The sequence below is a fragment of the Crassostrea angulata genome, chromosome 9, assembly GCF_025612915.1.
Source record: "Crassostrea angulata isolate pt1a10 chromosome 9, ASM2561291v2, whole genome shotgun sequence".
Taxonomy (NCBI): domain Eukaryota; kingdom Metazoa; phylum Mollusca; class Bivalvia; order Ostreida; family Ostreidae; genus Magallana; species Magallana angulata.
In genome coordinates, this window is record NC_069119.1 from 7,812,765 (window position 1) to 7,825,176 (window position 12,412).

Sequence of the window (12,412 nt, forward strand, 5' to 3'; positions counted from 1 at the left end):
CCATTACCAACTTTCCTCCATTCAATGCTCAGCCTCAGGTCAGAGCTTTGCCCTAAAAATAATACTTTTTTCATATAAATATTTGAGTTGAGGACCGAGTTGAGTTATTTGAAAATTTTTGTGACGGCGGGGCCAGATCTGACCGGTCGGGCGTGATGAAACCTATCATTACCTTATTTGGACTCTATTTGATTTGACCGTATTTAAGCATCTTATGCACGTACTAGGTATACTCAAAGAATAAAAAAATCATTAGAATCACTTTAAAGAAAATGATTAAATAAAAGAATAAACTAAATCAAATTTACATTAATATTAACAGTAAACTTTGAACACAAATCTTGTGAACGAAAGAAAGGAATGATTAGTATAACAAAATTGATCTAATGTATAAATTTTCTAACCGTTGAAATGTGAAATTATCTCACCTGGTTGGTCTTCTTCAGGACAGACGAATCCACAGCATGTGCCCTCGATGAGCGTATAGTTGCTGCACTGAGGCTCGTCGCACATTTGCATTGCACAATATTTTATAGATCCCTCGACACAATTGCATATCCAGCAAGGTTCCGAAACATTGGGGGCAAAATTTGACCCGTCCTCAAACACCTTTCCAGCATTGTCAATACAGGATTCTAAACCAAAAAAAAAAGAATATTTTCAAGTAGGAGGTAAATTGTTGATACCTGTACATTTTGCGTTGAAGAAAGCATTTCTCTTTAATAAGTATGTTAAATTTGTAAAATAATTTTTTAAATATTAGTAAAATACCGATATTTCTTTAACCAATGTCTGTTCATTCTCGTATAATAATATGAAATGCTTTACTGTATTTTAAAACAATCTTCGATAGTTTAAACTAAAAAGAAAAACTCTGATGAAGCCTTATGCTGAAATAATAGTTTGTAGGACAGACTGACTTTCGCTTCGGCGTTTCCTGTATAGAATTGGCGGAAGTCCGGTAATTGCCTCAATTGTCTCATTCTAAAAGCAGAATTAAGAGAGAAATCGTATTGCACGCCATAAATAGATGTACATTTGAGAGATTAAAACATTTTTTAAAAATCATTCCAAAAAGAGTAAAATTTCAGAAATGATGGCATTTAAAATTAAATTTAGGTGAATTTTACTCACTAGAATCTTCGGTATAGGTGGAGTCGGGTATGAAATAATTACTGAAAGAAAAGAGGTTTCATAACTTTTAAAATGGGATAGTTTTTAACAATTCTGAAAATCAAAAAAGAACAAAGCTTTACGTAAATTTAGTGGACGATTCGTGATTTGAAAATGTTGCAAAAATACTAGTACATAAATTGAAAAATGAATTAAAAGAAACACAGTATAGTTAAAACGAAATGACTACAGTGGGTTGGTATAACTACGCCTGAGGAGTTTGTGATAACATTCTGCAAACCAATGAAAACAATGTTATTGGTGGCCCGGGCAAAAGTTTAGAATTCCAATCAATCAAACATAATTAATTATAGAGAGCTGTACTTTTTGGTCTTGGTGTTGTCGTTGGGATTTTTTGTATTTGAAGATACTGGTGGGGATCTGAGGATGTTGTCTGTATGGAGTCTGCCTCGGTAAACTGGTGTTTCTTGTTTGTGGTATAGATAATACGTCCTCTGGACATAACCTGTATATGGTGAATACATCAATTTAATGATAGGGAAAATTAATTTGTTTTATTTTATTATTCTTAATTTAATAATTATTATAATCATTATTGATTAGCAAAACTTTTAATAAATCTCTTATAGAGTTTGCAGTTTGACCATTTTCACTTAATCATTATTGATATAATTACAAAACATAAGAACAGTAACCAATTACAAAACAGAAAAATACTAGTACTTTCTGGGGCATTTCAAATACAATACTTTCTGAGGAGTTACAATTAATCCTTATTATTCTATCCATCACCAGTTGCTCACACGACATTAAAACAGCAATCAAACATAATACAAAAAAAAATTCTTAAGTAAGACACGCACAACCAAACATTTTCCAAATCCTCTAACATAACATTCAAACATTAAAATAGTTCCATAACAAAATAGTATTATGTTTGAACAGTTTGCTTCTAATATCATCGGGTTGTTTGTTTATTTGATTTGTTTTGGGGGTTTTCAATTTTGGTATTTTCGCCCATTCTGAAAAAATGTGACATTAGAGCTGACAACAGTCATTTGAGCCATGAAGCACAAAACAGTTACCATTACATTGTATTTGTCAAGTATCAACATGTTGAAATTATAATTAAAAGTATAATTTCTGTATTTTTATCTGTGAAAATGAGGGCAGAAATGGTCAAAATTGACATCAATTCTTCTGTTTTTGTCAATGCTAAAAAATAGTAGATTTGAAATTTGAAAACTCACCATGACATAAAAATTATAATTAGTGTCGCTCGGAGTAGAATAAAGAATGTCAAGCTTGAAATCCTTGCCGCATGCCACTGGTTGTTCAAAACTATCAATCTGTATGTAACTGTTGGAAGGCGAGTACCAACGAGTCACGCCTTTATATGCATTGCCAGGAGACATCTTGTGATAAACATTGTCACTTTCAAATTGAATATCTACGTCTTGTGCCTAGAAAAAATACACATTACAGCTACAATTTTCAATTTTGATTACGAAAAATACATCTAGCAATCCGTAATACCTGCAGTTACAAATAATGATAATTCAATTCATGCATCTAAAATTTTTATATTAATTAAGGTGAAAAAACTTACAATAATGTAATATGTTCATATTTTGCTATCAGTTACTTTGCATTTTTCCAGATGCATGTTACATCTATTTTTTTTGACAAAATCAAAAGAGTATATTGGACATTACAGACGGTATTGTTAATATGATTTTACCGATATAGAAAACGAAGTAATGTTTTCTGGAAGGTCCTCAATTGCAAAAAGAGCTGTTCCGTTGTCGTCTGTTGTGACATTCAAAGCTACCCGCCAAGAATCCAGCTGATAGGTCGAGGCACTGATTTGTATCCTCTTCTTTGGGATCGGACTCTCATCCGGGTTCTTAGCAGTAACCTAATTGTGCAAAATATTTGCTTGTATATTAAATCAATTTGTAAAGTATATTGGAAACATATTAAACGCAATCAGACATCAACAGATTAAAAAGGTGAATAGCAATGAAAATGGATTCATATAACATTAGAAAAATAAGGTAAAGTGAAAAACTATATCAAGTATTTTAAACGAAATTTTTTTTGGAATGAGACTAAATACAAATTTATACTTAAAATAGATAGACGTTAAGAGGTTCAAAACAGAAACATATTTTTGCTTTAACGTTTAAAAATCACTGAAAAAGTTACAGTACTTTTCCTCGGTAAGGAAATGCTGGTTTAAAAGATCCATCTGTCTCATCAGTGATTTCTAAGGTGGAAGAAACAATCGTCACTTCCGGTCCCTGCGACTGGCCAGACAAGACAACACCTGATAATTAAAAGAAAAAAATGTTATTAATAAGCAGACGTTTTTATTTTCGTTTAAAGTGTAATTATTTACAAAATTGTAAAGGATTTTGTTATGCTCTTAATAAAAGTAGCATTCATTTGTTACTTTAGAGGGATTTTTTTTCACAATTTAAATTTAGAACAGTTTTTCATAACTATAAGTATTATCAGTCTAATGATACATTTCAGATTTAATGTAATAGCCATTTATTTACTAATTGTTAAACAGAATAAAATTGTTTTTCTTCTATTCATCCTCACAGATTTTTTATTGACTAAAAAGTCGAAATTATTTTAATTTCTGCGATCATTGCAAATCATAAATATCACTATATTTCAGAACCTTTAACACTTAATTTAAGGGTAAGCAGTTGTCATCTCTGATTTATCTTATTTAATTTCGAATCAGAAACATGCAGTGATTCATAACATATATTAGTTTAAAACAGTATATGATGCATGGCATTCTAATTACATGTATGTTGATTAGGTATATGTATTTTTAAGAGGGGTGAAAAGTCGAGGCTTTTTTAATATCCTTTAGAAAAGAGATTTTTTATAAAGATATAGGAAAATATTCAATCATTATTTTTCTTTACTTAATACGTCTAGTCTATGACTTGAAAAATCATAGTTTATCAATAATTTTAAGGTAGATCTAATGAATAACTTGTCGATCATTCATTATGGTTCCTTAAGGTACATTTACATTCAATGTACGCCTTACCAGTCCCCGCCTCTGTGACCGTTGCGTTGATTTTGAGCTTTCCCCAGATAGCGTATCGCCTGGAGTTTAGTTCGATTTCTGATGCGTTAACAGACACCATCGTACAACCATTTATCTAAAAATCAGAAAATGTCACATGATGCATATCATTCAAATGAAGCAAATCAAAAATCATATTTTTTACCCATTTTTTATAACAACTTTAGTATCTATAAACGTTGTAAATGAAACGATAGTTGTAACTAATGAAACAAAGCCCATTGGCAAAAATTCTTTGTAAGCTAGACATATTAATAATTATGTATTGACACTACACAAAAGTTAGACTGTCCTATTTTACTTCATATACTGTTTACTGAATAAATTTTCAAACAAATAACCAGCTGAAATTCACATACATGTATTAGCTAAACATATTTTGCATGAGTTATCCATGTTGCAACGGAATGTAACAGTCTCTATCATGTCTATTGTAGTTATTTTGAAAGACTGAATTGGAAACCACCTCCACTACACACAGGTTTGCACTCACTTGTTCTACTGTGTTTACACCTTATTTACAGAGAAAGATATTTCAATCTTATATATTAAGTCAATATTCATTTCATAAAGTCGACCTAATGCGTTCATGGTTAAATCTATTCAGCATTTTGCTATTTTAGCTAGTTTAGCTAGTTAGTTTTAGCAATTTAGCTAATCCTGATAAAATAACCACCTCCAATAGTCTTTCTGTGCATGGTCTTATGAACTGGGGCCCTCGACGTCGCCAGCCATACCCGTAGGGAGAGTTATAGCAGACCTTTACTTGCAGCTGTCCTTTTACTGGCTTTCCATACGTATATCTAAAATACAAAGTAGTTTTGAATCGGATCCATTGATGCAGTTTATGTTAAGAATACAATGTACTTAGTTTAGTAATAAGAGTAATATTTTTGTTCTTTTAAAAGATAATATACGTGCATTTTATATAAAAGTTTGTAAGTTTGTGTTAAATCTGTTTTGTTTGTTGTTTCAATTTCGATAAAGCAAACGTTAAATCAAGAGAGCAGAGTTGCTAGCATGTTCAAATTTAGAGCTCCCATTTCAGAAGGTGGCAATCGTATTGTAAATTAATAAAAGTCATGAAAGACCCAAATGATAAGGTAACGATTTTTCTTGTTTTGTATAGAGGGCGCTGAACCGGATATCGGCTAATGATTGTTATACGTATGTAGTATATATGTATACTGTATACTAGGGTACATTTGTCCCGTGCAATTTCGTCCTGCTACACTTGTAAACAGATTCCCACGTTTTGAATTGGTCCAGAAACAGTTGTGCTTAAAAAAAGATAACAAAGAGACATTGGAGTTCGCCCAGTTTTTAAATGTTCCCGCTGACAATGTGAGCGACAGGGGCGAAAATAAAACGGGGGCAAATATTTCCCCGTACACAGTATACACCCAATTAGTTCTACCCTTACTTGGCACAGACTTTGAAATCGATGGTCTGAGTGTCGACCAGCAAGTATGCTGGGGGTGTTAAGGATACTTCATACTTCGGCAAAACTGAAAATAGACAACGTGACCATGACACTTAGCGGTAACTTTCCTCACATGAGTTATATCTTATTCAGGTTGTTTTGAATGCCTTTACACTATTAATATGCAGTTTGGGGAGAGATTTCCGGATTTTGTTAAAAATCTGAAGATATTTTGGAAATTGCGACCCTATAGGTAAATGCATAAAGTCAATAGTAAATGCATAAAGCCACCGTTTGTATGGGTGTTTTCTTTACAGTTATGTATATAAAAATTCAGATTTCGTATTTTTTATGTATAAGTTTGACGCTTTGTATATGCTGGGGTTTTTGTTTCTGGCAAATTGAATCACTAACGCAATTCATTATGCCATATATTATCGCTAGAAAATGTTTATATAATCTATACTCTGAGTTATTATAACTAAAATTTGTGATTGGAACTACTGCATTCATGAAGTTATGAACACAACTGACGAGTGGTAGGAATATAGACCAAGAATTTGATAGTTATGCAAATATGTTGTAATGTTACCGTATTCTTCCACAGAGAAGGTATTGCTGTACTCCTTGCTGTCATTGTAGATGGCTTTGATGACCCAGTTTCCCTGTGGGGGGTCATTGGACAGTAACATCTCCAGACTGGCTATACCTTATGCGAGAATTACCAAATAAATATTAGGAATCAACGCAAGGGGTACCATCTTCGCTTAAATAAACGTTGATATCATTGAAAGACAGCATAAAAAAGTTAGTGAATTTGTAATGAATTAATTTTAATCTGTATATATCAATGTTGGCGTAAGATTAGAGAACAGTAAAAAAAATATAATATTTTAAGTAATCATTCAGTTTAATTTTAAGTAACCAACAGTTTCCTTTCATTAACTATTCCATTTCATATCTGTATCCATTCTGTTTCCCTTAAATAACCATTTAGTTTCCTTTCAGTAACCACTCAGCAACATTTTAGTCAAATATGATAAACGACAGAGAATTGTTCTTTGATCTGTGCTCAAACTTTATCTTTAAAATTAATGCACTTAACTATCAATTCACTTCTTTTTTTTACCAGGGCTACCTACCTTGAGTCGTTGGGACGTCCTTCCATTGCATAACCCGGATGTTACTTGGGTTCTCAACATAGACCCATTTGATCTTTAAAATAAAAACCACAATTCCAATAAGTACAATCATATCTTTCAGGTTCTAGTTTTTAACCTAGATATCAAACGCCTTTAACTCCGACCTGGCGGCAGTATTTCAACTGCAGAATATACGTAAAAGAAGCCAATAAGATTTTTCCAATAATTACATAGTGCAACAGCAAGAACTTTTTTTGGATATACAAGTCAATTCAAAGCATGCTATAAAAAAAATAACAGTAACAGTGTTTTACAACCTTGTCGGTGTCAGGGCGAAGTCTGTTGTTGGCCTTAAGTCGCAGGATCCGGAATTTCACTGTTAACAGTAATAAAATTACGTTAAACTCATATGCAGATAAAGAGTTTTAAGATGCTGTGATCTAAATTGGAATTAGTTTCTTCAACATTGTGTACGGATGCTGTTATTGTTGGATGATTGTCACTAATGTAAATGGAGATTGGTGAGGCGGGTAATGGTCAGTGAGAAAAGGGCTTCAGGTGATACATGTATTACACGTCGACCAAAATCACAGGAGTATGTTTCAAAAGCAAGAATTGGTAATTATAAAAAAGGGTCCACTTTTAACCAGTTCCTGGGCATCTCTCTCTCTCTCTCTCTCTCTCTCTCTCTCTCATCATACCTGTCTGCCCAGGTTTGTACAATGGTTTGTCTGTCTGTATCAGTGTTATATCTGCATCCTCTCGTCGGGTTTTTACGTTCACCCTCTCAGTTTGAGTAGTACTCAGATTGCCCCTGGGAGGATACCATTGTGGAAGGTTCGGGACGTAGCTCCCATGACTCTGCAACGTGACATTGAATGTCCAATATCCCTCACGCTTTGGGGCTACGAGTTTCTGGCATTTTATGGCTTCTGAAACTGCAGAGACATGTTAATGAGGTATACAGTACTATAGTATATAATGTGCGCCAGTTAAACTCGTATTTGTACACAGTAAGTATTATTTTCTAAATGGTGCGGTCAAAAGTTTTAAAACCATGACTGCTTGTTCAAACACCTATAAACTGATATTTTAACTAGGTGGGAAAATTCAATTTTTAAATTCAACAAGATCATCCCAAACTAATAATGAAATTTTACCAATAATCGTCTTAAACAGTATGTTTCTATTCTCAAAAAGCTTAATCTATGTGTTATCATAAAGGTAATAATAATATATCTACCAACCTGTAAGATAAGTCTGGGGTGGATATCTGACGACATCTGTGTCATCTAGCTGCATCTGAGCGTTGACCTCTACAGAACCATCCTGGAAGGTTCCGGGAAACGTCACGCAGAAATCAAACTCCTCCCCTCTGTAGACTGACGCGGGTACTGTGATCAGGAAGTCCCTATAGAAAACGAATAACATTTGTATACATTGTTGACTCTCTCTCTCTCTCTCTCTCTCTCTCTCTCTCTCTCTCTCTCTCTCTCTCTCTCTGTCGTTGAATGGACGTTCAATATGTTTGTTTTTGTTGAAAAAGACCATATAAGAGTACATTCATTTAGTTTTTTCTTTTACTGATCACTGATCAGTAAACTTTTTTTAAAAGCAACTTTCAATATCCTCTTAAAAATCACCTTTTAAAAAAACAACACGCGCTTAATTTTAATTCCAGTATACATTGTACACCTGTATGTTGTTTTGTCGAACTTTCTTATTACAATACTGCACAAGTAGAGTTATGTAGACTAATTGATTCAATTTTAAAAAAATCCCTAGAAAGAACTCTCTCTCTCTCTCTCTCTCTCTCTCTCTCTCTCTCTCTCTCTCTCTCTCTCTCTCTCTCCGTGGATTTCGGCAAAAACAAATCTAGAATTAAGATGCACGGTTCTTCTAGGGAATTTTTTTTTAAGTAATTGAATGATAGTAATATTGTACAATGTAGGGTTATTTAATTTCGATTAATGGTTAGATTATAAGGGTTAAATCATTAGATACGTAGCTCAGCTTTGTTGTGAGTGTTTTTGTCCAAGTAGTGACGTAAATATTTAATTGCTGAGGGGTCATATTTTAATTCATCAGGGAAAATTTATTTTTTAACGACAGTATGACCCATAAACCATTTCGCAACAATAAATAAATATGATTGTCTCCGTCATGAAACATCTGTACCGGAAGTGAGCCCGTGGTATCTTCAAGAATTCTGTGGTATCGTGTGAAATCAGCTGACGTAGGTCTACATTAAGGAATAACTACACTTAACCTACTTGTTCTAAAGTGGACAGTGCCCTAGAAATGTATAGAAACTTAAAAACATTGAAAATGAATATCATATCATAACATTTTCTGGAGAGAAATCAAAAGTTACAATTCCAACTATCAAACTATTAATTTAGACACCTTGCCCTTAAAGCCATAAAAATAAGACGAGCTCACTTTTGATATCAGTCTCAGTTTTCCACTATATACTTGTGTGGGACATCAGAGATCAAAAATCAGCTCGTCTAAGTTTTATGGCCCCGGGGCCCGTCTCATGAACTATCCAGCTAAGTTGAACTGACTTTTGATATCAGTTTCATTTTCCCATAATATATAATCTTATGTAAGGATGAGTCTGAGATCAAAAGTCCATTGCCCAGGGTCTGTATTAAACCAAGTATCACATTTTTCTCATGCGCGGATCATTTTTGCCAGGGGTGGAGTGCAAGGAATGATTTTGGTTTGCCCGGTGGGGGGGGGGGGGGGGGGGTTGCTACTTTGACTAAATTCTGTCTAAAATCTTGAATTTTCCAGACCGGACCCCTCCCCCTCTAGATCTTCACGTGGTTCTTTTATACCTTGTGTACATACATGTCAGTAAAATTTAGATATACATGTAGTATGTCAAAAGTCATGCCCCTTTTCGCTTTATCCCTGCACGTTTTGCACAAATAGTTTTCCTTAATTATGATGTTGCATTTTTATGATCTAATAAGTAGTGTTTCTAGATATATACGGTCAATCAGCTGTTTGACGGTTTCGCTGTACAAAAGTTTCTTTTTTCTAGTTTCTTGTTATAAGCGAATAGATCATTCAAGACGAAGGCATTTAAATAACTAGTTTCGTCGTTATCTCATAATAAATTAATTGATTAAGCGATATACATGTATTAACAAAAGTTTATATGTTCGAATAAAAATCACTACCAAAACATGCATCCCCCCCCCCCCCGCCCTTCCTCAAGTGATGACAAATTTAGAAGAAAAACATCTACATGTATCTTTCCACTGCCGCCGACTTTGGAAACGTTCAACCACAACTGTATGACTACTGACCACAAAATTCGTAATAAATAGATGCTGTGGCGAGCCACTTTGTCTGTTAATCTCCTTATCACGCAGGGCCTCTCAAACAAGCTGACAAAAAGGAAATCCAGCTCTTCAGTTTTCTCGACCTGGGTAGGGAAAACTCGGTCTCCGTGTTGAAATTCTAAGTGGATATTTACCGTCATAAACAGCTTCATAAAATACTTTTCCTCGCAACTTTCCCTCCACTTGGTGGTCAAATTCTTGTGTTCGGTGGTATAAGGTCAATCTAACCTTAGATTATGTAATATTTCATTTTCAGGATGGACGAATATTTAATATCTATTATACATGTTCCCTGTATTTGGCATGATCCAAAAGTACTTCATCATGAAATCACTCAAAAATTCTGTCTTACTTAGTCATTTTAAAATTTGTGCATAAATTCTGGGTATTCATGTACTAATTTTTCCTATGTTATTTTTTTCCGTAACTGAGAATTTATTAATGCAAAGCTTAAGTTTATTAATGTTGGCTCAGAGCGCATTTTACTATTTTTGAGTTTTGAGATCTTCAGCTTACTCCCCATCAAATAGGAAAACATAATTCAATTTTGACACTGTTTTGCTAAGATGCTGGGCGGAAGTCTATCACAAAAGATTGCAAATATTTAGACACCCATGAGATTCGGACTTTTTGTGCCTTTCTGATCCCATGGACAATGGCACTTGTCACTCTATTGAGAAAGTTACAAAGAGTCAATATTATCGCAGACGACAGTGGCATTGTCGCAGACGACAGCGGCGAAAGGTGTGAAGCTCGCACGTGCGTTGTAAATGTTTTTAGATCTCTATTGTTTGAGGCAATTACATGTACATATTTATATGCATTATATAAACTACTCTGAGTTTAACGTTTAGGTCAAGAAAAAGAGGGATACGGTCAATTAATGAAAAGTCATATTGTGCGTTTCCAACTATGTTTTAAAATTATCTATTGATAAACATTGATAAAGTTTCAATTTCTTTTAACATTTTCATTGTATACATGAACTTACAGAAATATGCTATATGTACTAAAAATAGTTTTAGTGCATACGACTCACTAAGTTTACACAGTTGTTGAAAAAAAATAAACTAAGGATTTTTTTAACATTTAAAATATTTTTCCATATATGTAACGAAATTATGTTACCGAATTAAAAATGTCATTTAATATGAAGATTAACTGTGTGCTAGCTTCGCATCTTGCAAACATAATGCATGTTTATACATTCGAGCTGTGAGTATGAACAATGCACTTAAATTGCGGTATATTTATGTACTTGAACATGTCTCATAATCGCCTGTATACTAAAACAAAAATCTTATCTCCTTTATTTAAAACTCCATATACTTTGATGACTATCAGTACTAATGCGTTTATTTATCATTTGCAACGCCATTGAAATACTTCATAACCTATCGTAACTTTCAAGTAGACTTTGTTCTCATCTAATTTCCTTGTCCAATGTTAAAAAAATGAGCAAACTTTACCGACAGTTAGACAAACGTTTGATCCATTATGCACTAGTAAAAATTTTACAAATTGTCCTGTAATTTTCTTTCTATTCAAAATGATTGGTATTCTTAATCGAATTCGAAAACCGAAAATATTTTTAAAGTATATCAACTTACTGTGAGACATACGCTGCAAGCAGATAAAATGTATGCTAGTAAAAAATAATAGCATCAATTTTCCCGATAAGTTTTTCGCTCTTTTTTGATTGGTTTTGGAAATAACTAAGAAAATGAATATAAAGGGACTTCAACTTACGGGGAGGCGTTCGCTGCTAGCAAACAGTGTAGGAGCCCCAACCAGAGCAGTCGGCGTTCCATGGTGAAATGACGGGAAAGTGGGAGCTGCCACCCCCCTCCACTCAAAAACTACTTAGCTTTCTACGTTGTATACACAGCGGCGCGGATCAAAGGGTTTGATATAATTGGGATATTGAGCGAGTGTATCTCTAACAATGACCATGATTAAGAAACGGCTTCTCGTCAGGCAGGGAGTAATTAGATTCCTATTGTCCACTTATTCAAATCAATTCAATTTATTATCCTTGAGCTTTACAACTCATCGGAATACAAATTATAATACATATAAAATTATATACAAATGTGCAATGTGCAGTAAGTGAGTGGACATATTATGACAATATAATCATGTACATATCTTAAGATATGAATGGACATAAATTATGATAAGTGGCTTAAACTGTAGTATTATTACAATGCTGCGCATTCATTTTGGAAGCGCTAGACAAATA

At 33.7% G+C, this 12,412-nt stretch overlaps 1 protein-coding gene across 1 annotated transcript in view; it reads right to left on the minus strand.

Annotated features, from left to right (window-relative positions):
- The window catches only part of LOC128162374 (alpha-2-macroglobulin-P-like), a 33,397-nt gene extending 21,348 nt beyond the window's left edge, over positions 1–12,049 (minus strand). Inside the window, exons 1-16 of the mRNA XM_052825542.1 lie at positions 11,920–12,049; positions 8,062–8,225; positions 7,516–7,752; positions 7,132–7,190; positions 6,815–6,887; positions 6,265–6,381; positions 5,673–5,757; positions 4,926–5,052; positions 4,211–4,325; positions 3,348–3,463; positions 2,876–3,052; positions 2,385–2,597; positions 1,498–1,639; positions 1,135–1,175; positions 921–984; positions 429–635 (exon numbers count right to left, since the gene is read on the minus strand). Coding sequence (XP_052681502.1) covers positions 429–635; positions 921–984; positions 1,135–1,175; positions 1,498–1,639; positions 2,385–2,597; positions 2,876–3,052; positions 3,348–3,463; positions 4,211–4,325; positions 4,926–5,052; positions 5,673–5,757; positions 6,265–6,381; positions 6,815–6,887; positions 7,132–7,190; positions 7,516–7,752; positions 8,062–8,225; positions 11,920–11,981 — 1,999 coding nt within the window. The 5' untranslated portion in view covers positions 11,982–12,049. The remainder of the gene's footprint in view (positions 1–428; positions 636–920; positions 985–1,134; positions 1,176–1,497; positions 1,640–2,384; positions 2,598–2,875; positions 3,053–3,347; positions 3,464–4,210; positions 4,326–4,925; positions 5,053–5,672; positions 5,758–6,264; positions 6,382–6,814; positions 6,888–7,131; positions 7,191–7,515; positions 7,753–8,061; positions 8,226–11,919) is intronic.
- Positions 12,050–12,412: the final 363 nt, after the last annotated feature.